General features: G+C 48.2%; 1 protein-coding gene across 1 annotated transcript in view; it reads right to left on the reverse strand.

Moving 5' to 3' along the window:
• The window catches only part of cacna1g (calcium channel, voltage-dependent, T type, alpha 1G subunit), a 181439-nt gene that overhangs the window by 102384 nt on the left and 55665 nt on the right, over positions 1-23390 (reverse strand). The window contains exons 8-13 of the mRNA XM_056297388.1: positions 20378-20475; positions 8783-8942; positions 6821-7115; positions 6077-6169; positions 4401-5346; positions 2575-2975 (exon numbers count right to left, since the gene is read on the reverse strand). Coding sequence (XP_056153363.1) covers positions 2575-2975; positions 4401-5346; positions 6077-6169; positions 6821-7115; positions 8783-8942; positions 20378-20475 — 1993 coding nt within the window. The remainder of the gene's footprint in view (positions 1-2574; positions 2976-4400; positions 5347-6076; positions 6170-6820; positions 7116-8782; positions 8943-20377; positions 20476-23390) is intronic.

Raw genomic sequence — 23390 nt, forward strand, 5'->3', positions numbered from 1 at the left:
ATAGCTGACCGAAATATAGTATACCAGATTCTCTGCGTGTGTGTGTGTGGGGGGGGGGGTGACAACCCACTACTAACCCAATACTTGGCAGAGTTGAAACATAATCTCTTAAAGGGAAAATTCTCCCCCAAAAAGGTGATGGGCGAGAGAAGTCAGCATATTTTGGAGGTACCGATTGTGAAACGCATCCAAAAGAAAAAAACCCAGCATGCCTCACTGATCCATATCGGCTGTGAAGACGGCAGGTAACCATCACATAACATAAGAGCCTCTAATCACCCCTCTGAATTATTGATCGGCACGGGAGGTTTACATGGGGCACAGCGTACATGTGAAACGCCAGCAGTAGACTTGGCAGAGAGCTGCGGGGAACCGAAACCAGACGGCATCCTCTCTCCATCCCTCCCCTCCATGTGGACAGAGTTACGGAGATTGGCTCAGTAATCCTGGAGTCTACTGGACGTCAGCGGTTTGGGAATCTCCTCCCAGACAGACAGACAGACAGACAGACAGAGGTCTGGGAATCAATGAGGTGTCTCACTCAAGTCTTCAGCTGCCTGTCTGGAGACGGCACTGAGCGGATCCATTTTAACCAGAGACGGAAAGAGAAGGAGAGAAAAAAAAGGAGAGAAGAAAACTACGCAGAGAGCGAGGGAGAGAAACAGCAAGAGCAGAAGAGGAAAAGATAGAGGGAAAAACAAAGACGAGGGCGGGGAAATGAAAGGAATAAAAACAGAATGGAAAGGAAGCTGAAGGCGATAGAAATTTAGAAGGTTCTGCTGTGTTTGTGTGTGCATGTGTGTGTATGTGTGTGTTAAGAGAGAGCGTTATAGATAGCCTCTAATCCTTTACTATACATAGAAACACCCACATACACACACAAAAACACACTCACACACACATCTTACAAACACACTCTCTCCTGACTCAACTCCCCAACTTTCCTCCGATTCACAAGAATGGGAAGCTGTGATATCACGCAGTTTAACATTAGTCAGTTTAATAGTGTTTAACATTAGTCAGTTTAACATTAATCAGTTTAATATTCAGTTTAACAGTCAGTTTAACATTAGTCAGTTTAACATTAGTCAGTTTAACATTAGCCAGTTTAACATTAGCCAGTTTAACATTAGTCAGTTTAACATTAGCCAGTTCAACATTAGCCAGTTTAACATTAGTCAGTTTAACAGTAGTCAGTTTAACATTAGCCAGTTTAACATTAGCCAATTCAACATTAGTCAGTTTAACATTAGTCAGTTTAACATTAGCCAGTTCAACATTAGTCAGTTTAACATTAGTCAGTTTAACAGTAGTCAGTTTAACATTAGCCAGTTTAACATTAGCCAGTTCAACATTAGTCAGTTCAACATTAGCCAGTTTAACAGTAGTCAGTTTAATATTAGCCAGTTTAACATTAGTCAGTTCAACATTAGTCAGTTTAACATTAGCCAGTTTAATATTAGTCAGTTTAACATTAGTCAGTTTAACAGTAGTCAGTTTAACGTTGAACGTTACGGAGATCAACTGTGTTGCTCTCGATACCAACATGAAGAAGAGGAAGTGATGGAGTAGGTTGTGATTTCATGCAACTCTGCCAAGGTCATATTCATTATATCGCCTCGGATTTGTTAATAACAGCTCAAACTGTGTGTGTGTGTGTGTGTGTGTGTGTGTGTGTGTGTGTGTGTGTGTGTGTACTCGTTTTTCTTACCCAATGGGGCCCAAATGGCCCCTTTAGGATAGAAAAAGTGTGTGTGTGTGTGTGTGTGTGTGTGTGTGTGTGTGTGTGTGTGTGTGTGTGTGTGTGTGTTTATGTACTTGTTTTTCTTATCCAATGGGGCCCAAGTGGCCCCTTTAGGATAGAAAAAGTGTCTGTGTGTGTGTGTGTGTGTGTGTGTGTGCGTGTGTGTGTGCAGATGTGTTTCTAGGCCCTAGTAGCCTATATTCCCTCAAAACTTCATTTGAAGCATGCAGAATATTGACAGCGTGGCAGAGGAGAAAGAATGAGAAAAATAGTGAGGAAATCTTTATCAGATGTCATAGGGCCTCCCTCACCCTTTATATCACCCTTCTCTCCCCCTCCCCATCTCTCTTGCTCTCTCTCTCTCGATTTCCCTCTCTCACGCAAATATGCTCCTTCTTTTTTTCATCTCTCATATGGCCGTAATTATGATCAAGTAAACAAACGAGACCAAAAAGAAACACTGGGAATTTCACTCGGGCCTGTGAGAGCAGTGTAGCTTACACAAGCAAACTGAACAACACACACGCGCACGCGCACACACACACACAATCATGCAAACACACAAAATCATAAAAACGCACACACATGGCAACACACATTTACACAATGTCACACACATATGCACAAATAATTTGAATAATTTCTTCCATCAACCTGCCATTACCTATTCACTGACCACGTTCGGTACCCCACTGTACATCTCCACTGTTCCTTCTGTGTAGTGTTGTGACTGCAGTAATCACATTTACCATTTTCTCAACAAACACACACCCACACACAAACTCGCATGTGTGCACACACTCGGACACATACACATACCAACTACTCACCTGCTCGTGATACTCGATCCCCATGCTCAAAGTATTGATCAGAATGGCGATCATGATCCCTCGGCCAAAGTATTTGCTGTCCACGATCTTCCGGAAGGTGTCGCACACCAGCCTCCAGAAGTGCACCACCTTGGCCGCCGTGTTGCCCAGCCGTCGCCGCTTTTTCTTGGGCAGCCGGCTGTCTCGCCGGTCCCTGTGATGCAGGTCCTGCGTGAACTCGTACACGCCCTCGCTGTCCGAGTCACCGGGGGTCTCGTTGCCCTCTGTGCCGCCCTCCGATTCGTTGGCAAGGGCCTTGGCACAGTAGGAGCAGGTCTCTGGCTCAAAGGTGAAGGCGGCCGTATCCATCGGGCTGCTGGTGGCGCTGAGCTCACGTGCTGACAGCTGGCAGGAGAACTGGGCTGCAGCAGAGAGTGAGAGAGAGAGAGGTCATATGGAGGAAACGAGTAAAGGGGAAGGAATTGGACTTAAGCCGGCACAAATGTGATAAATTACATAATTTAGGGAGTTTAGACAAAATGACAAAACCAATGAGAGAAATTTGTTTTCAATAACAACATGTTTTGACAGTTTGACAGCATGTGCGTGTCACTGGAGGCATGTTTGACGGTGATGGCCGGCACTGTAGTGTGCGAGTGGGTTTGAGCTGTGGCGTGCCATGGCCTGGCCTGGCTAGCTGGCTGGCAACCCCTTCCCTCACTGGCGTTTGAACCTGAACAGACCTGGCCGGACTTTTGCTGAGCCCGCCACGTGTTTAAACTTGGCGAGAGCTGAATTACGGTGGTTGTAGATAAAACATGAAGGATTAACAGTTATTGACTCTAATCGTCACATTCTGCTGTCTCCAGCAGAGTCTATCTATCCGCACATTCCTCTACTTCAACACTTCACATTATCAAATCGATATGTACAGTATTCCATTAAACTGATGATTTAGGGGAGCGAGAAAGCGTAAGTGGGCTGTCATTTGGCCTGCTGTGCTTTTATAATGGAGTACAAAATAAATGATATTTCTCAATGAGTGAGATCGAATAAAGCTTTTTGCAAGAAAGTTTATCTCAAAATTGCATACTGTGGTGCATTCCAACCAGCATAAATCCCCAAAGGACAAAATTCAGAAGCACAAAATAAGGGTGTAGACTTGTTTTTTCTTTTATTTAACCAGCTAAATAAAGACAGCCATCACCCAACGTTTTGAACAGGGTCTTCTTAAAAGGCGTGCCGGTGTGATGTAAATAAAGTGAGACAAGTTTCCACCCATCCGGTTATCCAAACCGCTCATCCTGCTCTCAGGGTCACGGGGATGCTGGAGCCTATCCCAGCAGTCACTGGGCAGCAGGCGGGGAGACACTCTGGACAGGCCGCCAGGCCATCACAGGGCACGCACACACACACACACACACACACACACACACACACACACACACACACACACACACACACACACACACACACACACACACACACACACACACACATTCACACCTAGGGACAATTTAGTACAGCCGATTCACCTGACCTGCATGCCTTTGGACTATGGGAAGAAACCGGAGCACCCGGCGGAAACCCACACAGACACAGGGAGAACATGCAAACTCCACAAAGAGGACGATGCAGGATGAACCCCAAGGTTGGACTACCCCGGGACTTGCCCCCATACATATATAAACAACACACACTTGTCTTGGCCAGCCTTCTAATTGTCTGGGAAGTCTAAAAACTACATCCATTCCAGTGTTGTTCAGGCTGGCCTTTTTGATTGTGCTTTTGAACATTTCTGCTTTTCATGTTGGTGAGTTACTGAGTTGTATAACTTAGTTGCTCACCTGTGGGTGTGTATGGTGTATCCACCAGGCTTTGGGGCTGCCTTTCCAGGGGTGTTGGTGGGATATTTAGGCTGAAATTAAGGTTTGTTAGAGTGCTGGCTCCAACACTCCCTCCTCTGGACTCAGCTAGGGCTCTAGCCTGCAGGGTGGGGTAGTTTTTAGGCCCTGGAGCAGCAAAGGGCACAGAGTTCCTCTTCATGGCCCTTGACATTGGAGCTGGGGCCAGGGAGATGGGGCTCGGAGCCGGCCCCAGGACGGTGGGTGAGGGGATACACTGTACAGTTTCTAAATGGCAGTCTGCATGGTACACACTGGGCACCGAAGACAAATCGGCAGTTCTCCCCAGGGGGTTGGAGGAGATGGCAAGGTTCATGTCCGAGGTGGTCGCTGTCACAGTGGAAGGAAGGGCCAGTGTAAGTCGCCCAGAACATGTGGCTACTATGGCAGCCCCTCCGTTGTTGTTATGGGAACCGGCCTCCACATCTTTCACCGTGCTCCCCACCCCCTCCAGACCTCTGATGCTCCCTCCTCCTCCTCGTACACTGCCGTTGCCCAGGTGGTAATGATGGTGGTGGTGATGGTGATGGTGCACCAGGTGATGAACAGACACAGATCCTTGTCTCGAAGCCTTCCTCCTCCTTCTCTGGCTCTGGCTGCGCTGAGGCTCCAGGGCAGGGGGGGAGGCGGCAATGTTGAGCCCGGCACGGCGAGCCACCACCCTGCACAGATGGGCCACCTGTTTGGCCCCCTTGCGGATGATGTGGACCAGGTACTTGAGCAGCTCATCATAGCAAGAACCAGGTTCAGAGAAGGAGGCCAAGGTGCTGGCATTGGAGAGGAAACGGATGCGCTGCTCTTTCATCAGCTGACTCTCCCTTTGTTTGGTCTCTGAGAACTGGGTGGCAATGACTACCAGGCACAGGTTGATCATGAAGAAGGAGCCAATCTAGGGACAAGGGGCAGAAGAGAGGATGTACATTGATTTAGTAGGGTTGTAGTACTTGAGTATCGAGTCGGTCTCAAGTACACATTTTGTAGGTCTTGGGCTCTCAGACTTCACAGCATAACATGACTTGAGCTTGACTTGCTCTTGGACAGTGCGGACTCGTAAAACAATTTTCAAGACTGGTCAAGTACAAGAATTTAATTTGCCTTTTTTTAATGAATATTAAACTCTCAGAGGAGATCAGTACAGTGCAATCTAATCTAATGTGTCTTTTATTCATTATCCATTCAAGTTTCTGAAATATTGGAAATTTTGGAATCTGAAGCATTCCTTTTACTATTATGGTAGACTACTACAGTTACAGTCATGGTGTTTCACTGGACTCGCTCTGTTCTGGTGCCGGTCTTTACAGAAGTTTTAGCCTTATTGGACTTGATATGCTTTAGTCTCGGCCATTACTCTGACTCGCTACCCTAAAAAACACACACACACACACACACACTGTCACCCTATACTTGTGGGGACCCCTCATCGACTACATTAATTCCCTAGCCCTTAACCCTAACCTTAACCATCATAACTACATCTAACCTTAACCCTGAACCCAAGTCCTAACCCTAACATAGACCCTTTTCCTCATAGGGACCCATAAAATGTCCCCACAAGGTAGGTGGTTTCAGGATTTTGTAGGACACAAAAACCTGGCACACACAAAGTAATCTTTACTTACAATGATGAGCAGGATAAAATAGATGAAGTTGTAGAAGGAGTGAGCATCCATCACAAAGTACATGATGTCCACCCAGCCCTCAAGGGTGATCACCTAGCAGAGGTGAAACAAACAAGACAGACAGACGGATGTGCAGAGGAGACACAGAGAAAGAGCATGAAACAGAGAGACAAAGATAAGAGAGACGAGATAAAACCAAGAAAAATATGTCACAAAAAGAAGCCAGCTCATATAAAGAATTAAAAGACACAACTGATTAAGACTCAGTTTTACAACTCAGACATCTCCAAGTACTATGACTCAAACAGATTAGGAAAACACTAATTCTCAATATTTCTTTTTGCACTTCAGAAATTTGGAAGAAATCATCTCCAATTCGGCCCTCATCCACCTAGAGGACCTTTTACTTCCTGAATGGGAAGAGACAAACATAAACTTTAACAAAAGCTTTGCTAGAAGATGATGTACTGATCAGCAAATAGCTGGTGTGGAAAAATTAGTCTTCAAGCTCATTGTGTGACTGTCTAATCTTGTAAACCCTGGTCCTCATGCAGCAGCCCAGGGGTCAATTATCGTCCTTATCTTCCTCTCCCTCCTTACAGCCTCCATTTGACTAAACCACGGGGCGTTAAACTAAAACATGAGGATAGCAGGCTTTTTTTTCTTGTAAAAAGGATGATAAATAATCAAATTTCTTGAGTGGTTCTGTTTGAACTTGAAGAGGGCAGACTTTGAGTGCCACACCTGAAAGATGGCGATCCAGGCATAGCAGATATTGTCAAAATTAATGGCTCCTTTGAAGGGATTGAAGTTGCCAGCGGAGCAGTTGGTGTAGTACTTGTTCCAGTTGACACAGGTGGTGTTGTCCGTGCTGTTGTAGGACTCCATGTCGAGTTTGCACTGCAAACCTCCCTCCTCGTACAGGAAGGGCACTGAGCTGCACTCCCTCATGCCGTTGTCCCTGGGCTGGGAGCAGATGAAGGGGTTCTCATCGTCGTTCTCTGTGTGGTAGTATTTGCCGAGCTCTACAGAGAGAGGGCTGAGGAGGAAGAGAGGAGGATAGTTACTCATGGTCGGGAGGGTCGTCTAACTGATTAACTGATTAACATCTGGTATAAATCACTCATTGTGCTATCTATCTATCTATTTATCTAGTTAGCTAGCTAGCTAGTAGAGATGGCAGATATGGATAGACAGATAACTAGCTAGCTAGCTAGCTATCTGTCTATCCATATCTACCATCTCTATTCCCAATCTGTCACATTCTGTACTGGTGCTCATCTATGTTCCAGGCCTGTCACCTTCTCTGCCTTGGTCTTTTTCTCTCCATACCTTAAGTGTTCATGATCTCTTTTTTTTTCTTCACATATCAACCATGGAGCCTATGCTGACATTCACTATATTTGCATTGTATATATTTTAAGTGCGTACAGTACAGATGACAGAGTGTGTGCATGTGCGCGCGTGTGTGTGTGTGTGTGTGTGTGTGTGTGTGTGTGTAAGAGCATGTGTGTAAGAGCATGTGTGTGGTGGGCCTGTTATTACACAAGCCCTATCTTTGATGGAGCACTTCTCTCCCGGGGGATAATTGGGGTGTCTGTCAACACACATCCTGCTCACAGGCCATGTGATGGGGCTGTATTAGCCGCACAAGTAGCCTCAGCGACTGGGACCCCCCCCCCCCCCCCACTCCTGATCCAACCTCCCCCTTCATTATTACCCTCACTCGCGTCGCTCATGTATTTATATAGTCTAAAAGCTCTTTGACACTTACGGATGACCTGACGTGAGGACCTCTGAGCACTTTGTACAAAGTTTGGTCAACTCATCTCAGCATGGCTATATGTAGCGCCCCACTGGGGCTGAGATTTTGAATGTGACATGATGCTGAGTAATACAAAGCTGTAATGTTATTCTGTTAAAGGTTGCGTTACATGTTATTATGTTAAAAGTTGTGTTACATCAGCTGAAAAAAAATGCATACCATCGATGGGAGTTGAATAGCCGTGGTCTCAAATCACTTAACCGATACAACCAAGCCTGAGAACAGACATTTTCAAGACTAACAGTTCCACCGAGGCCACTTTTAAATTATAAATTACCGTGCTATTATATCTTCTAAGCTCTTTTTCAGATGAAATGCGGGTAAGATGTAACTGCCGCACATTCAACACAGAAACATGAACATTTCACATGGTAAAATACCCAGAAATTGATAGTGCTGACAATGACGAAAATGCCAGCTCAGCCGAGCATTATGCATGAAACTTAATCTACAGCTGTGAGATGTCGTAAATCCTGCGGAAAGTAATGGAAGGAGAATGACACATGAATTAGTCATGGGTGTCAATGTTCCCCATACTGTGGGATGTGTTGGGCCTTTCTCATTATTCCACCGCCAGTATCTCGCTCCCTATTCATCACTAAGATGAGACTCTATAATCATTAAACTCATCAATGCAGAGGGCTGAGCGCTCACACATGACCTACTTCCAACGGAGGGGTCAAAATTTCTCTCCTGTCTCTACCTTGACTCCCCCTGCTACCTAGTCAGATGCTATAGCAGCTGGAAACACAGAAGTCTTTTGAGCCCCATCTTTTACTGATGCAGGATGCATTGACAACATGCACATCAATAAATGAATCTACATCCACTGAAACAAATATGCCATATAAAGAAGAAAAAAAAAACACATCAGAACTCACAAGGAGAAGTTGTCTTCCAGAAAACAGCGGTTTCTGAGCAGGCCGGCCCACAGCTGGACACCCACGATACCAAATATGAAGAAGACGAAGAAGCAAAGCAGCAGCACATTGCCCAGCATGGGCAGGGTGTCAAGGAGCAGGGTCACAAGGATACGCATACCTGCAAAAGGAAGTACAGATGGTTTAGCAACAGGGCCTAAAGTTATGAAAGAGAAACATCAAGCTCTTTTTTTCGGGGGAGGTGGGGATTTTTTGCCCCCTTTTTTCACCCCAATTGTACTTGGCCAATTACCCCACTCTTCCGAGCCGTCCCGGTCACTGCTCCACCCCGTGCCGATCCGGGGAGGGCTGCAGACTACCACATGCCACGTCCGATACACGTGGAGTCGCCAGCCGCTTCTTTTCACCTGACTGTGAGGAGTTTCACCAGGGGGACGTAGCACGTGGAAGGATCATGCTATTCCCCCCAGTTCACCCTACTCCGCCCCAACCGACCAGAGGAGGCGCTAGTGCAGCGATCAGGACACATACCCACACTCGGCTTCCCACCCGCAGACATGGCCAATTGTGTCTGTAGGGATGCCTGATCAAGCAGGAGGTAACACGGGGATTCGATCCGCCGATCCCTGTATTGGTATGCAACGGAATATACCGCCACACCAACCGGATGCCCCCCATCAAGCTCTCTTTTACCAGAATTATTTGGTCACAGTTGACCAGTGGTTAGAAATGTGAACACCTGTCTAGAAAGTTTCCTTTAGGAAACCTTGCACTGGGAAAATATCCTGGTCACACCACGGCAGATGAGGTCTGAGCGGAGTCGCTCAGAGGAAATTAACTGAACACCTGACCCATAAAGAGCTGGGAGGAAAGGTAGGACTGTGTCGCGAAATGCAGCTGAAAAAGAGTCCACAGGCTCAGTGGTTAACTTTACACATACCCTCTAAACACAATCATAAACCCATAAAGTCAAAGTCAGGTCAAAATCGGGATTAGCGTAACACAATTAAGACACCCAGATTTTTTTTTATTTTTTTTTGCTGTAGATCTTTTGAATTACTGGTGCATGTGAACGTCTTAGCCTTTTTTTTTTCCCTTGCCATTTTGAAACTGCACATGTGAAAGGTTACCAGATGCTTTGAACTGGATGTTGTTTACAAAGAGCTTAGACCACAGAACAGAAGAATCCATGAAAAACCTTTTCCCAGCAGCATAATGAAGAAAAGAAACGACTGGATGCTAATGCTGCGGCTGCAAGGGGAGCGGCGAGGGCTGGTAGCGGGCAGCAAAGTGTGTGTCTGTGTGAGAACATCAGGGGTGATCCTACATATTAGACCGCTGACACTACAGTAAAAGCCTTGGTTCTGCAATTTTAATACATTACATTCCCTATTCTGTCTGCTCTGGGCAGTATTTCCTCAGTTTTCTGACAACGCTCGCACACTTCCTCCCGCCCACACCCTCCTTCTGTGTCGCTATATTTGGCTGTCTCTCAGCTATTGCTGCTTGCATTTCACTCATTTTTATTCATTTCTCAGACCCTCTTGCTCAAAATCCCTTGCAACATCCATCTATCTGTCTATCTGTATGTCTATCTATATCTCTCTATCTATCTGCCTGACTGTCTGCATGTCTGCCTCTCTGTTTGTCTATTCATTTCTATCTCTATTATGTATTTGTCGCATTCCCCACTGTTGCTCAGCTCTCTATACAAATATTGTTGCATCCCCATAGCACCAGCCCATCTCTCTCTCTCTCTCTCTGTTTCTATCTCTCTTTCTCCCGCTGTCTCTCTCTCTCCCCCCCCTGCCTGTCTCTCTTGCTCTCTCTCTGTTTCTATCTCTCTTTCCCCCGCTGTCTCTCTCTCTCCCCCTCTGCCTCTCTCTCTCTGTTTCTATCTCTCTCTCCCCCTCTGCCTCTCTCTGTCTCTCTCTTGCCATCTCTCTTTCTCTGTCTCGCTCTCCCCATCTGTCTCTCCTTCTCTGTCTGTCTTTCCTGTCTCTCTCTACCCCTCTGTCTCTCTCTACCCCTCTGTCTCTCTCTCTCTCTGTCTCTCTCTCTCTGTCTCTCCCTTTCCCTTTCTCCATTTCAACAGAAACCAGGTGGGTCAGACGTCAATAAAACGCATCATTTTCCAATCAGGGTTTTCTCTAGGTAATTGGAGACACCGGGTCAATTCCTGTCAGGGTGCCAGCGGTGCCGCTCTGCTAGGCTGACTGCCCAGGAGAGGTGGAAGGAGGGAGGCATGGGAGTGAAAGACAGAAACAGTGCGTGAGAGACAGGGGGGAGGGGGGGTCAATTTTTCTGTGAACACAGATGGAGAGAAAACAGTCAGGCTTCTGCACACTTAGGACAAGAGTAACGACAAATGAGCAGGAGACAGCCGGGGGAGGCAGGGAGGAGATAAGGAGAGGAGTGGAGGCCCGGTTTTATCAAAAGGAAACGAAGAGTGAGTGACAAGGGGGAGCGGGCGTAGGCTGATAACGTGCATGTCTACAGCTGGAGTTTACACTGCGCTTCATTGTGCCTCTCACAGCCATCAGCTATTCAAAACAAAGTCTCAGCTCTGAAACCCAATGTGGAGAAAATAATAAAAAAAAATAAAAAAAATCCGGTTCCATCAAAAACAGACGAGCGCTTGAGGAAATTTTTATCATGCAACGCACTCCACATATCATCTTAAGCGGTAGTTATTTCATTTTGTGTGGCTTAACGATCACGGCCTCATGCAGATTATACGATACTTTGTTACGTACCAGCATATCAAAGGAGACAATTACTTTGTAAAATGTAGCCGTTAAGGCAGCAGTTCCCAAAACCCTTCACAGAGTGTGACTGTATGAGATTTTTGTGCTACGATGCTGTTTGACAAAAAAATAAAAAATAAAAAGGTATTGAAAAACTGAGTTCAGAGTTATGTAAAATGAGACTGAGTCATCGGCCGCAGCGATTTGTTGGTACTTGCCCTATCGTCCATCATCCAGTTAACATAATCACCCTGAGCTCGGAGAAAGAGTTTTCAGATTGACTCAGCTGACTGCTGGAGACGTGCGGAAGCTAATGCACTCGGATAGGCCCGAGTTTCTGCCTACAACAGCAGTTCGAGCATCTCTCTCACTCTCGTTCTGTCTCTCTCACTCGCTCGCGCTCTCTTTCTCCGCCCCGTCATTAGCGGGCAACGCCGGTACACGCACCGCTTGCAACGCCGTGCACAAACAAGCACGACTGCGCTGCAAACACACTCATTGAAATGTCAATCAAGCACACGGGAACACGGGAACATGCAAGTACATGCACACAATACGAAACATACGTGAACACAAACACACTCACCCAGAAACACACAAACACCACACATTAAGCAGCAAGTTGTTCAGATGACAGCCCTCATACTACAGTGTGCTGAGCTGTTAGGACGTGTCTTAGCTGTGCCTAAGCTCGTGACAGAGGACGGGATTAGTGTCTGCTGCAGTCGGAAGCAAACCCGACTGTTCTCACAAGCCACAATTCAGGGTGGAGATAGTTCCGCGCAACAGGGATTACCGAACCTGCCCGAGCTGGTATTGAGACCTCAGTCTCCCGGTATCTTGAGCAGAGCTGGAGAGCTGGGCCATCCTTGCAGCGGTACTACTGAAGAGCAGTCGCGACAGAATAGACCTTCGTCAGCCGAGTCTGAACGGCGGTCCTGGACAATAGATGGGAATTGCCTCATACATACAACTGCCGTCCTCTTCTGTTGTCTTTCCTCTGTTAGCATACAGCCTTTAAGGACTGACTCCTTGGTAAGACAAATACATATCATTTGACTTAATAAAGCAACTTTGCTGCTTCCGAAACTGCTAGTTAAGCAATTGTGTAATTTCTTTTAAAAATTACTTTATTGACCCCGTACAGAAATTATGCTGGCATTTAACCCATCCTAGCTGTGTAGCTAGGAGCAGTGGGTAGTAGCCACCGTGCAGGACCTGGGGACCAACTCCAGTTCTTCTTGCCATGCCTCGGTCAAGGGCACAGACAGGAGTATTAACCCTAACATGCATGTCTTTTTGATGGTAGGGGAAACCGGAGCACCCGGAGAAAACCCACCACCGACACGAGGAGAACACGCAAACTCCAGAGAGAGGATGACCCGGGATGACCCCCAAGGCTGGACAACCCCGGGGCTTGAACCCAGGACATTCTTGCTGTGAGGCGACAGTGCTAACCACTGCGCCAACCAAATCCATCCATCCATCCATTATCCGAACCGCTTATCCTGCTCTCAGGGTCACAGGGATGGTGGAGCCTATCCCAGCAGTCAATGGGCGGCAGGCGGGGAGACACCCTGGACAGGCTGCCAGGCCATCACACAGGGCTCACACACACACACACACACACACACACACACACACACACTCACACACTCACACGTAGGGACAATTTAGTAATGCCGGTTCACCTGACCTACATGTCTTTGGACTGTGGGAGGAAACCGGAGCACCCGGAGGAAACCCACACAGACACGGGGAGAACATGCAAACTCCACACGGAGGATGATCCAGGACGACACCCAAGGTTGGACTACCCCGGGGCTCAAACCCAGGACCCTCTTGCTGTGAAGTGACCGTGCTAACCAATGTGCCATCGCGCCGCCCGTGCTGACCAAATATATGAATTATATGTATATAAATGTATATCCATCCATCCATCCATCCATCCATTATCAAAACCGCTTATTCTTACTCTGAGTTGTGGGATGCTGGAGCCTATCCCAGCAGTCATTGGGCAGCAGGCAGGGAGACCCAATAAATTGATATGTGTAGAGTAAATGATTTTACCTAGAACTGTGGAATGGCCAGAGGTCTTAATGTTATTGGAGAGTAGTGTATATAAAGGATCAATTAGTGTTTTCTCCCCAAAGACTGCATGTCATCTTCTATGACAGTGTGAATTAATCCATTATGCATCACAAGAACGAGGATCATAAGAAGACAGCAGTCTATTCAGGCAACCCAAAACAAAAAGGCAAAGAAACATGAACCATGTTCTGTCCTGGCCTGAACGGCAGGCTCATTCCAACTGATCGAGATTTCATATTCAATAACAATCATCATCTCCTCCGCCTGTGCACCCCCCCCAACCTCGCCGTGGGCGGTCTCTCCATTCCAACATGGCTGGCAGACAGGTGGCTGCGTGTGATTTGGGCACCATCTGTTAGCGGGCAGATTAGGTCTATTTCCTCTGCTCTCCGGTCCAGGTCCGGCTCTGACCGAGCCAGCTTTCGTGATCTGTGTGCTGTGAAGTAAATGGGCTCTCTGAGTGCAGGGCTAGTGTGGTATGCACCTTCAGGTCTTCCCATTTGCTCTCATTGAACAATAAATAGCAAACAGAGATTCTGGGAAAAGGTAAAAAGAATGAGGATGGAGATGACTGGCCATCAAAGAGGGAGAACAGAAGCTGTCTACCTCAACACGGAAAACAAAATAAATGCTCCGCCACATTGCTACCATGTTTTTTTCGGTTAGGAAAAAAGTTGGTTTCTGGTGTATCTCCGATGGCGTTGTACAGTAAATGCATGGTACAGTGGGAATAGCACAGCTAGACACTGCACTGACATAAAACTTTACAATGAAAATAACTAAAACGTTAGCCCATTATCCATGTTTATGTTGGTGTTGTTAAAGGAAGAGCTGTTAAATGGAAACGCAGTAGAAAAGGAAGAACATAACCAACTCACATAATCTGGCAAGCATGCCAGGAGGGATTGTGCTTTAGTAGTCAGGGGTCCTTTGTTATTTTAGTGGCTGACACAGAAATGGACTGATGGGAGCATAATTACACAGTGACTGTGCTTTTATCTGCTGAAAAACAACTTCCATCTCTGAACCCCCTTCGAACCCTTCCCCCCAGTTTGTTTTTCCTCCATGCTTTCCTCCCCTCGCACGCACACCGAGCCCTCATGGACGGTCTGATCCCTCTGCTCCTCAGGCAAACAATACGACGGCAGAAGTGACGGGCGGCTTAGCCCTCGTTGTAAAACCCTGCCGACCTACAGCTTCTCTCCCTTCGACGCCTCAGCCTGGCTCAGGGATGAATAAGAAGCCCGAGCCTCCTCAGAACCGGATTAATTACAAACAACGTGCCACAGGAGGAAGGCATGGGCGGATAAGATAGGGAGATGGGAGGTCGATATTGCTGCTTTCGCCTTCAGGGTTGATCTGGGCGGACATACAAGGCGGTGTTCTGAACCAGGCGAGGCTCGAACGCCAGGTGTACTGGAGCGTAGACAACAGGATGAGACGCTACATCCCACTAATGCTCGGTCAATACAACAACATGTGCATGATATGTGTGTTTGCCTGTGCGTGGGAGTCAGCTTACGTGTCAGCATGCTGTTAGTTAAATTTTTTATTTGTGTGTGTGCGTGCATGTGTGTGTGTGTGTGTGTGTGTGTGTGTGTGTGTGTTTGAGTTTCAGTTTCATTAACATGCATGCCGACCCGATAAGGCTTTAGTTAAAAGGCAAAGCTAAACAACGAGGAGGCCGGAGAGCTTATTCTGGGCTTGGTCTCATTAAGACATGGAGATGGGGTAGGGTAGGTGGTTGTAGCAGGGTTAAATCCCCGTGTGTGTGTCCTGTGATGACCACCTATTAACTCATGGGACTCGTTTTGATCTATCCGCTCTCCAGAGTCCCCACTCCGGCCTCTGGTATGTGTACAGCCATCGCTGTTTTCTTTTTTCTTTTTCCATTGATACAATTTTATCTTCGTCACTTCAGTTAACGATGATTCATTTCGGGGCGTCTGGGTGGCACGGCAGTTTATTCCATTGCCTACCAACACAGGGATCACCGGATCGAATCCCCGTGTTGCCTTCGGCTTGGTCGGGCGTCCCTACAGACACAATTGGCCGTCTCTGCGGGTGGAAAGCCAGATGTGGGTATGTGTCCTGGTCGCTGCACTAGCGCCTCCTCTGGTTGGCCAGAGCCCCTGTCCGGGGGGGGGATAGCATGATCCTCCCATACGCTGCGTCCCCCTGGTGAAGCTCCTCAGTCAGCTGAAAAGAAGCGGCTGGCGAGTCTGCATGTATCGGAGGAGGCATGTGGTAGTCTGCAGCCCTCCCCGGATCGGCACAGGGGGTGGAGCAGCAACCGGGACGGCTTGGAAGAGTGGGGTAACTGGCTGGATACAACTGGGGAGAAAAAGAGGGGGGGTGTTGATTCATTTCTTCCTAACTTCTACAACTGCTCTTTGGTCTGGGCACCCAGGAACTGTTGATAAGCAGGATTATGGGATGAAAATGTGCATGATCACTGACCAACTCCTTCAGCTGGCTCTTCTAACAGGCGACCAGAAAACAGCAAAAAGTCGCAGGCACATGTCAAAATAAATCTGCTGCATCCGGATGACGTAGCTGGATGACACACCCGGGACGCCATCTGTTTCAGCTCCTCCCATCAGGTAGGCGCCTCAGATCAATCCGCACACACACAAAGAGACTGGTGGCACCGATGATCTCAGAACTCTCCTCAGGCCACCGAGACTGATGTGTTGCCACCATTGGGCACATGCAATATTTGCAATATTTACCCACATTAAACCACTTCTTATCCAACCACCGCTTCTTTACTGCATTTTTGCTGATGATGTTTTTGCACCTCATAAGTTGTACTTTATCATTAACTGTATTGTATTTCATACTGCTTATATTTTGTACCTATATTGTGTAGACTCTCTACTTTGTATTGCTGATATTTAATATTTCTTATCTCTTTTAAGTCTTATTTATTCTTTGTATGTGCCACTGAGGTTGACACAAGTGCAATTCCGTTGTGCTTGCACAATGACAATAAACTTCTTGAATGTTGAGTGATGAGCGAGACACTTTCTTTGTTGAACAAACTGAGAAACAAAACAGGCTCAACTCAAGTCAACGGCGTCCTCACGCCGGGTGCTGAATCCTCAGCAAAACACACGATCAATAAAAATCCACGACAGAACTCTCATTATTTTCCTTTCAGCTGAGGTAAAATAATGAGAAATGTGTCGTGGGTTGGTATTCGCCTCACATCCTCTGCTGAACAAGACGGCACTTTCTGACAATCTTGCAAGTCTACATACACACGTACACATTACGCAAACGAGGACAAAACAATCCCGCCTGATATCGTACCACAAAATCTGTGTACTTCAGCGCCCCGTGTGCATTTTACCTCGTAGCGACAGCGTTACGGACACACAGTGGACAGCTGTTTACCGGGAGAGGTCTGTCAGGGGTAGGAGTGCACAGACAGGCTTGTCAGGAGTAGTCATGTCTCTCCTGCTTGTGCCCCTGTGACAAGCCCCGTACAGTACCCGGGGGCGGGGGGCTGCTATTGGATGTGAGGATAATAGCCAATCAGGTGGCAGACAGTGAGTGGGAGATGTGGCGGCTGGGCAGGGAGCGTCGGTGGCGGTGGCAGCGGATGGAGGAGGCCTGCGGAACGTATCTGTCACTTCCCCTGGCAGAGCTGCCATGTTAGCACATCAATCAGCGCCAAGCACCAGGAAGCGGACTCCAGACCGGGGGACAGTGTGTTCATTAAGATCCGTCTGGGAAGGTGTGTGTGTGTGTGCAGATGTGTTTCTAGGCCCTAGTAGCCTGTATTTTCTGTGTGTAGGGAGTGTGTAGCGATGAGCTCGGGTTTCATCCTTTAAAAAGAGATAAAGAGGGAGGGAAAGAAGACGAGAGCGGAAAAGAGAGAGAAGGACATGTTTGAGGACCAAAGAGACGAAAAGAGGAGCATCAGAGGATAGTACAGACAAAGAGAGAGAGGGAGAGAGAGAGAGACTGAGAAAAGTGATGCGGCTACAATGGGGCCGGGATGTGAAGACAGTGATACAAAAAGAAGAGAAGACTAAAAGATTTCTCATGTCTTCACACACACTGCAACCACAAGCCCGCTAACAAACACACACACACACACACACACACACACACACACCATGCAGAAGCAGTTCAGACTATTTATCATCTTGGATGTGTACTTTCTTCAGATGGTTTATCATGTATCGTTTCCTGAGTACCAGCCCCTTCACTTACCCTGCTCCTGCACACACACACAGACCAGGCTAGAAGCAGGTGATAGCGCCACCCTGAGGTCCTGCTGAGCTTTATCCTGCGCCTGCTGTGTCAGTCTCATACTCTGCCTCGTGGTGATTAAGCAAAAACTAACCAGGTCAAAAAGGTCGCCCAACCTTTGCTCTCACTGAGTTAAAGCGCCCCTGATTCGGGGCGTCCGGGTGGTGTGGTGGTCTGCCTACCAACACGGGGCTCGCCGGTTCGAATCCCCATGTTACCTCCGGCATGGTCGGGCGTCCCGACTGGGCCGTGTCTGCAGGTGGGAAGCATGTGGATGTGGGCTTGTGTCCTGGTCGCTGCACTAGCACCTCCTCTGGTCGGCCGGGGCACCTGTTCGGGGGAGGAACGGGGGGGAAGAGCGTGATCCTCCCATGCGCTACATCCCCCTGGCGAAACTCCTCACTGTCAGGTGAAAAGAAACGGCTGGCAACTCCACATGTATCGGAGGAGGCATGTGGTAGTCTGCAGCCCTCCCCGGATCGGCAGAGGGGGTGGAGCAGCGACCGGGACAGCTCAGAAGAGTGGGGTAATTGGCCGGATACAATTGGGGAGAAAAAAAAGGGGGGGGCATCTCAAAACCAACTTTGTATGGTATACCTAGGGCTCCGTGTTTTCGGTTCTTATTTTTCAAAGCCATCCAGCATGCCGAATTTCGCCACAAGAGCACACCATTACATAACCTCACACGAACAGGAACAACTTCTGGATCCGTGGAAACACAAAATCCGGGTGAAAATCAGTTGAAAAATCTGGGTATTTTTCGGTGAAAACCGGTAAAAACTGAAAACGCTGAGCCTTGGGTATACCTTGTTTCTCACCAATTCATCAGGCTTCGATTTGTACAAAATATTTTGTATTTTTTGTGTGTGGTTGAATGAAACCAAGTGCACTGCGTCTAATAAATAGAATTGGACCCTTAGCGAAGCACCCAAGTGCAACAGAGGCCGGGTAGTCAGGCGCAGCTCACTAAAATACTCTGAGCCCTCCAATAAATACCCAGCTCCGTGTTTCTGCACTCCTGGGCAGATTTGTGATACAAGACAACAAATTGTGAGCCGGTGAGAGGGAGGGGGGCAGAGCACAGATATCACCTGGCCCCGACGCAGAGCGCTCCCTGCTGACATTAGCCCCGCAGGGCTGGGGCCAAACCAAATCAACCCCACATTAACGCCGCTATCCGTCCTGTGATTAGGATGAGGAATGCTGGGACGTCTAATGAGTGAACAGATACGTCTTTGTGGTAATGTGTGCTTTTGTATGTGTGGCTATGTGTGTGTGTGTGTATATATGTGCGTGATAGCCTAATGAGACACGAGTGAACCCCCATGAGGGCTTTGACTGACAGGAAAATTAGATTACAGAAGGAGTTTGGAGCCACCATGGGGAGAAGGATGGAAGAGATGGGGGGGTCCGAGGCCCAGTCACTCCACCCACATGGGGTGACGAGCGCGCGCGCGCGCACACACGCGCGCACACGCACACACACACGCACACACACACACACACACACACACACACACACACACACACACACACACACACACACACACACACACACCAGAAAGGATGGTTGCCCAGTCTCCCCTGAGTAACTGTGAAGCTAATGACAGAATGAACAACCCTATTTAAAAGATCACCTCTGAGCTGGATCCAGGTAAGCCTACATGCACAGGGGGGTGGGCTGCGGGGCGGATCTGAAAAAACCCCACCTCTGATTTATTTAAACTTTAATGTGTTGAGTGGAAATTCAATCTGCGCTGATTAAAGACTAATGGAGACAGATGAGGGAAAAAAGGCTGCAATCTGGGAATATTGAACTTTGTGAGTATGTGTGAGTCTACAACAGAGGCAGAAAAGGAGGTGGTGGTGGGGGGGCACAAGATAAAATGAGCGAGGAAGAAATTTGTTTGTTTGCATGCAGATTAATGGGCGCGATAGTCCGCATGCGGCGTGTGTGCGAGGCTATGAACTCCGATCCTTTAATAAAAGGCAGCGAGGGGGAAAATTACATATAAATCTGTCTGACTCCAAACCTCGCCGCCTCGGGGGAAGCCACAACACAGAGACCAAGCCAAACGGAGAGCCTGGATACTCTTCTCCCTGACCTATATTCCGAGGCTATGCGAGAACCCGGTCCATTTACGAAAGGAAAGATTAACACAAGAACCACGACGGCAAGTTGTCATCTGACACCTTCCACGCATCAGACGTCTGTGAGCAGAAGTCGCACCGCTGACTGTGACGGGGGGGAGTTAAGGGGAGGAAATAAATGCTCCACACCAGTTGTTCCACTCATGAAACGACACCAAGACCAGGTAACTGCAGGTGTAACATGAACTATTCAGCTAGGGTGAGTCGGGCTTCTCGGAGGCTGAGTTTGGACATGGAAAAGAAGACTTTTTTTTTGGTACCATTGACAGAGGGTGTGACTCTGTGATCGGGTCCAGACTCAAGAGGGCTACAAGCGGGGGGGACCAGTAAGCCAGTTACTAACTTGGTACTCTGTTGATGGCCCTCAGTGGTCTCAAGACGCGCACAGTCCTCACAGCCGAGAAGCTGACGTTCTGCAGGTTGAGAGAGTACTCCAGCATCCTGTAATATATGGGGGGGCGAGAGAGAGAGGGGGGAGACAGAGAAGGAAACAGAAAGAGAAAGGAGAGCACGAGAAAGAGAGAGATGGGAGAGAAAGAGGGAGGAAGGAGATGGGGGAGAGGGAGAGAAAGAAAGAGACGGGAGAGAAAGAGGGCGGGGGAGAGACAGAGAGGGAAAGAGGCAGGAGAGAGGAGAGAGAGGGGGAGAGAGAGAGAGGGAGAGAGAAAGTGGGAGAGAGAGAGAGAATAAGTTTTAAAGTATCACTATAATAAACTACAGCATCGACAAAGCACATACAGTAATTGCTAGCACGTAATTATTATATTTGCAGTGTACAGGGAATCCCCAGAAGACGTGCGGGAATGAAAACAGAGAATGTGATGGCAACATTATGCAGCCAATTAATTATGGTTTTACACTTTTCCATGTTTTCCCTCTTTCATCGGGAAATTGGTCTTTAATCGACTGATCTCCTTCCCATCGCCCCCTGTGTCAGGTTGCTGAAACTGCCTTTGGGGGAGAATGTCATGCATAGGGTCTTGGAGAGCAGTTTGCCTTCATGTGTCAGCCAAGTGGACTGAACCGAGCCACTTCAGACCAGCGTGCCGACACACTGATATCACAGATGAGACGGAAAGATGTGTCTGTGGGAGGGACGCACACGTTGTGCCTGTGTATGTACTTACTGTATTTACATATTCAACTATACAGTAACAAAAACACATTAACATGGGAGGTCCAGGTGGCATAACGGGCTCTTCCGTTGCCTAGCAACATGGGGATCTCCGGTTCCATTCCCTGTGTTACCACTGGCTTGGTCGGGCATCCCTACAGGCACAATTGGCCGTGTCTACAGGTGGGAAGCCGGATGTGGGTATGCGTCCTGGTCGCTGCACTAGCGCCTCCTCTGATCAGTCGGGGCACCTGTTCGGGGGGGGGGGTTGGGGGGGAATAGCGACTCCACATGTATCAGAGGAGGCACGCGGTAGTCTGCAGCCCTCCCCGGATCGGCAGAAGGGTTGCAGCAGCGACCGGGACGGCTCGGAAGAGTGGGGTAATTGGCCAGGTACAACTGGGGAGAAGGGGGGGGGGGGGATCCAAAAAAGAAGAGAGGGAAAGATGTGTTTGTGGGAGGGACGCACACGTTGTGCCTGTGTATCTACTTACTGTATTTACATATTTAAATATACAATATCAAAAACATATTCACAAGACTGTGCACACACACACACACACACACACACCCTTAAAGACCCGGTCGACATGTGAGCTTCCCTGAGACATCAACAGCGACGGAGGCACTCGTCGCTGGAAGGAGGAAGTGGACTCCACAGTACATAAAAGGCCATCCTGAGTTGGCTGCAGCACGTCACCTTGAACTGGCCAAGACTTTAACAGCCTTCAGAGCGGCGCTCAAACCCTGCAGAGGCTGCTCGGCCAGGGGAGCAGGCCAACACTTCAGAGCACAATAACCGAATACTGGAGAGCTGAAAAACACTTTTTTTGGGGTTTTTTTTGCCCAGTGTTTGCCATCATATCGCTCTCTCTCCCTCGCTCTCTCTCTCTCTCTCCCCCCCGTTCTCTGTCTGTGCGTGTGTGGAGCAGATGCTGAGCACATGTGCCGCTTGGAGGGGCATGCGGATGAAGGAATTCCCTCCTCACACTGACTCCAAGTCTGTGTCTTACAAACTCACAACACATGTCTGACGGCATGTATGCGTGCATGTGCGTGTGTGTGCGTGTGCGTGTGTGTGTGTGTAACACGTGCGTGTGAGCCCGTGTGTGCCTTAAGTGCAAGAAAATCCCTTAATGAGAGTGTTTTGTGTGTGTGTGTGTGCATATGTGCATGTGTATGTGCATGTGTGTGTGTGTGTGTGTGTAATCTCTCAGGGTTATCCCTAGCAGAGGCAGCAGCACCACCGGCCTCTCTGTTTGTTACATCAGAAGCAGGCATTACCTACCCTAGGACACATACAGAGACACACAAAAAAAGACCCCCGGCCCACCCCCCCACACACGGAGGGGGTGGGCGAAGGTGACAGACGGCCGGAGGGCCCGAGAAGGTAAATGGGTACACGGTTAGGACGGCAGTACAGTTGCCCTCATAGATGTGGGGCTAACAGCGTCTTGTAGTCCTAGGGAGCAGGATTACCAACTCAGTACCTGTGCGGTCTGTTGACCGCACACTTTCAGGTCAGTGTGTAGCGGGTACTGTGTGGGTACACAGCTTCTAACACGGTTTACTGCACCAGACGAGCCTTTTAGCATCCTAGCGTGGTTTCTGTAAACAGAGACGTGCGAGGCCGACGAGGAGCGACGAAGGCTGGGAGAACAACAGTGGATGCTAACTAGCGCACTAGTTCTGATGAGAGCCAGATGAAGGTGTGTTTGGTGAAAACCGACCCTCCCACCCATCTGGTGGAACAAAGGAATGAAGAAATCGTGCAGGAGAAATGGAGTGTATCAAACAAACGATGAAAAAAAGACAGGAAGTTGTGCGCTTTGTTTTTTGTCACAAACAGTGCCAAGGCTTTTACTGATATGGGGTCAGGTTGTGGGGGGGTGGGATGGGGGGGACTTTAAAAATAAGAGGAAAAATGAGAAGCATGAGAAAGAAGACGAGAGCATGGGGAGACCCGACCGCGTGCGGAGTTTGCGTGAGGAGAACTCACGAACTAGACAACACATGGACTACCATGCTGGAAAGGAGTGTAGCGAGGAGAAGCGCCCACATGTGGACGCACACACCACACGTGGACACACTGGGACAGAAGAGCTGGGACACAACTCGAGACAGATAAATCTTCTCAAGGACAAACTCACAGGTACCTGCTATTAGATTCACATTACCGACGCGAAGAAGCACTCAAAAGATGTTTATGCATGCACAAACACCCAACACACACACACACACA

Source organism: Lampris incognitus, chromosome 17, assembly GCF_029633865.1.
Source record: "Lampris incognitus isolate fLamInc1 chromosome 17, fLamInc1.hap2, whole genome shotgun sequence".
Lineage (NCBI taxonomy): Eukaryota > Metazoa > Chordata > Actinopteri > Lampriformes > Lampridae > Lampris > Lampris incognitus.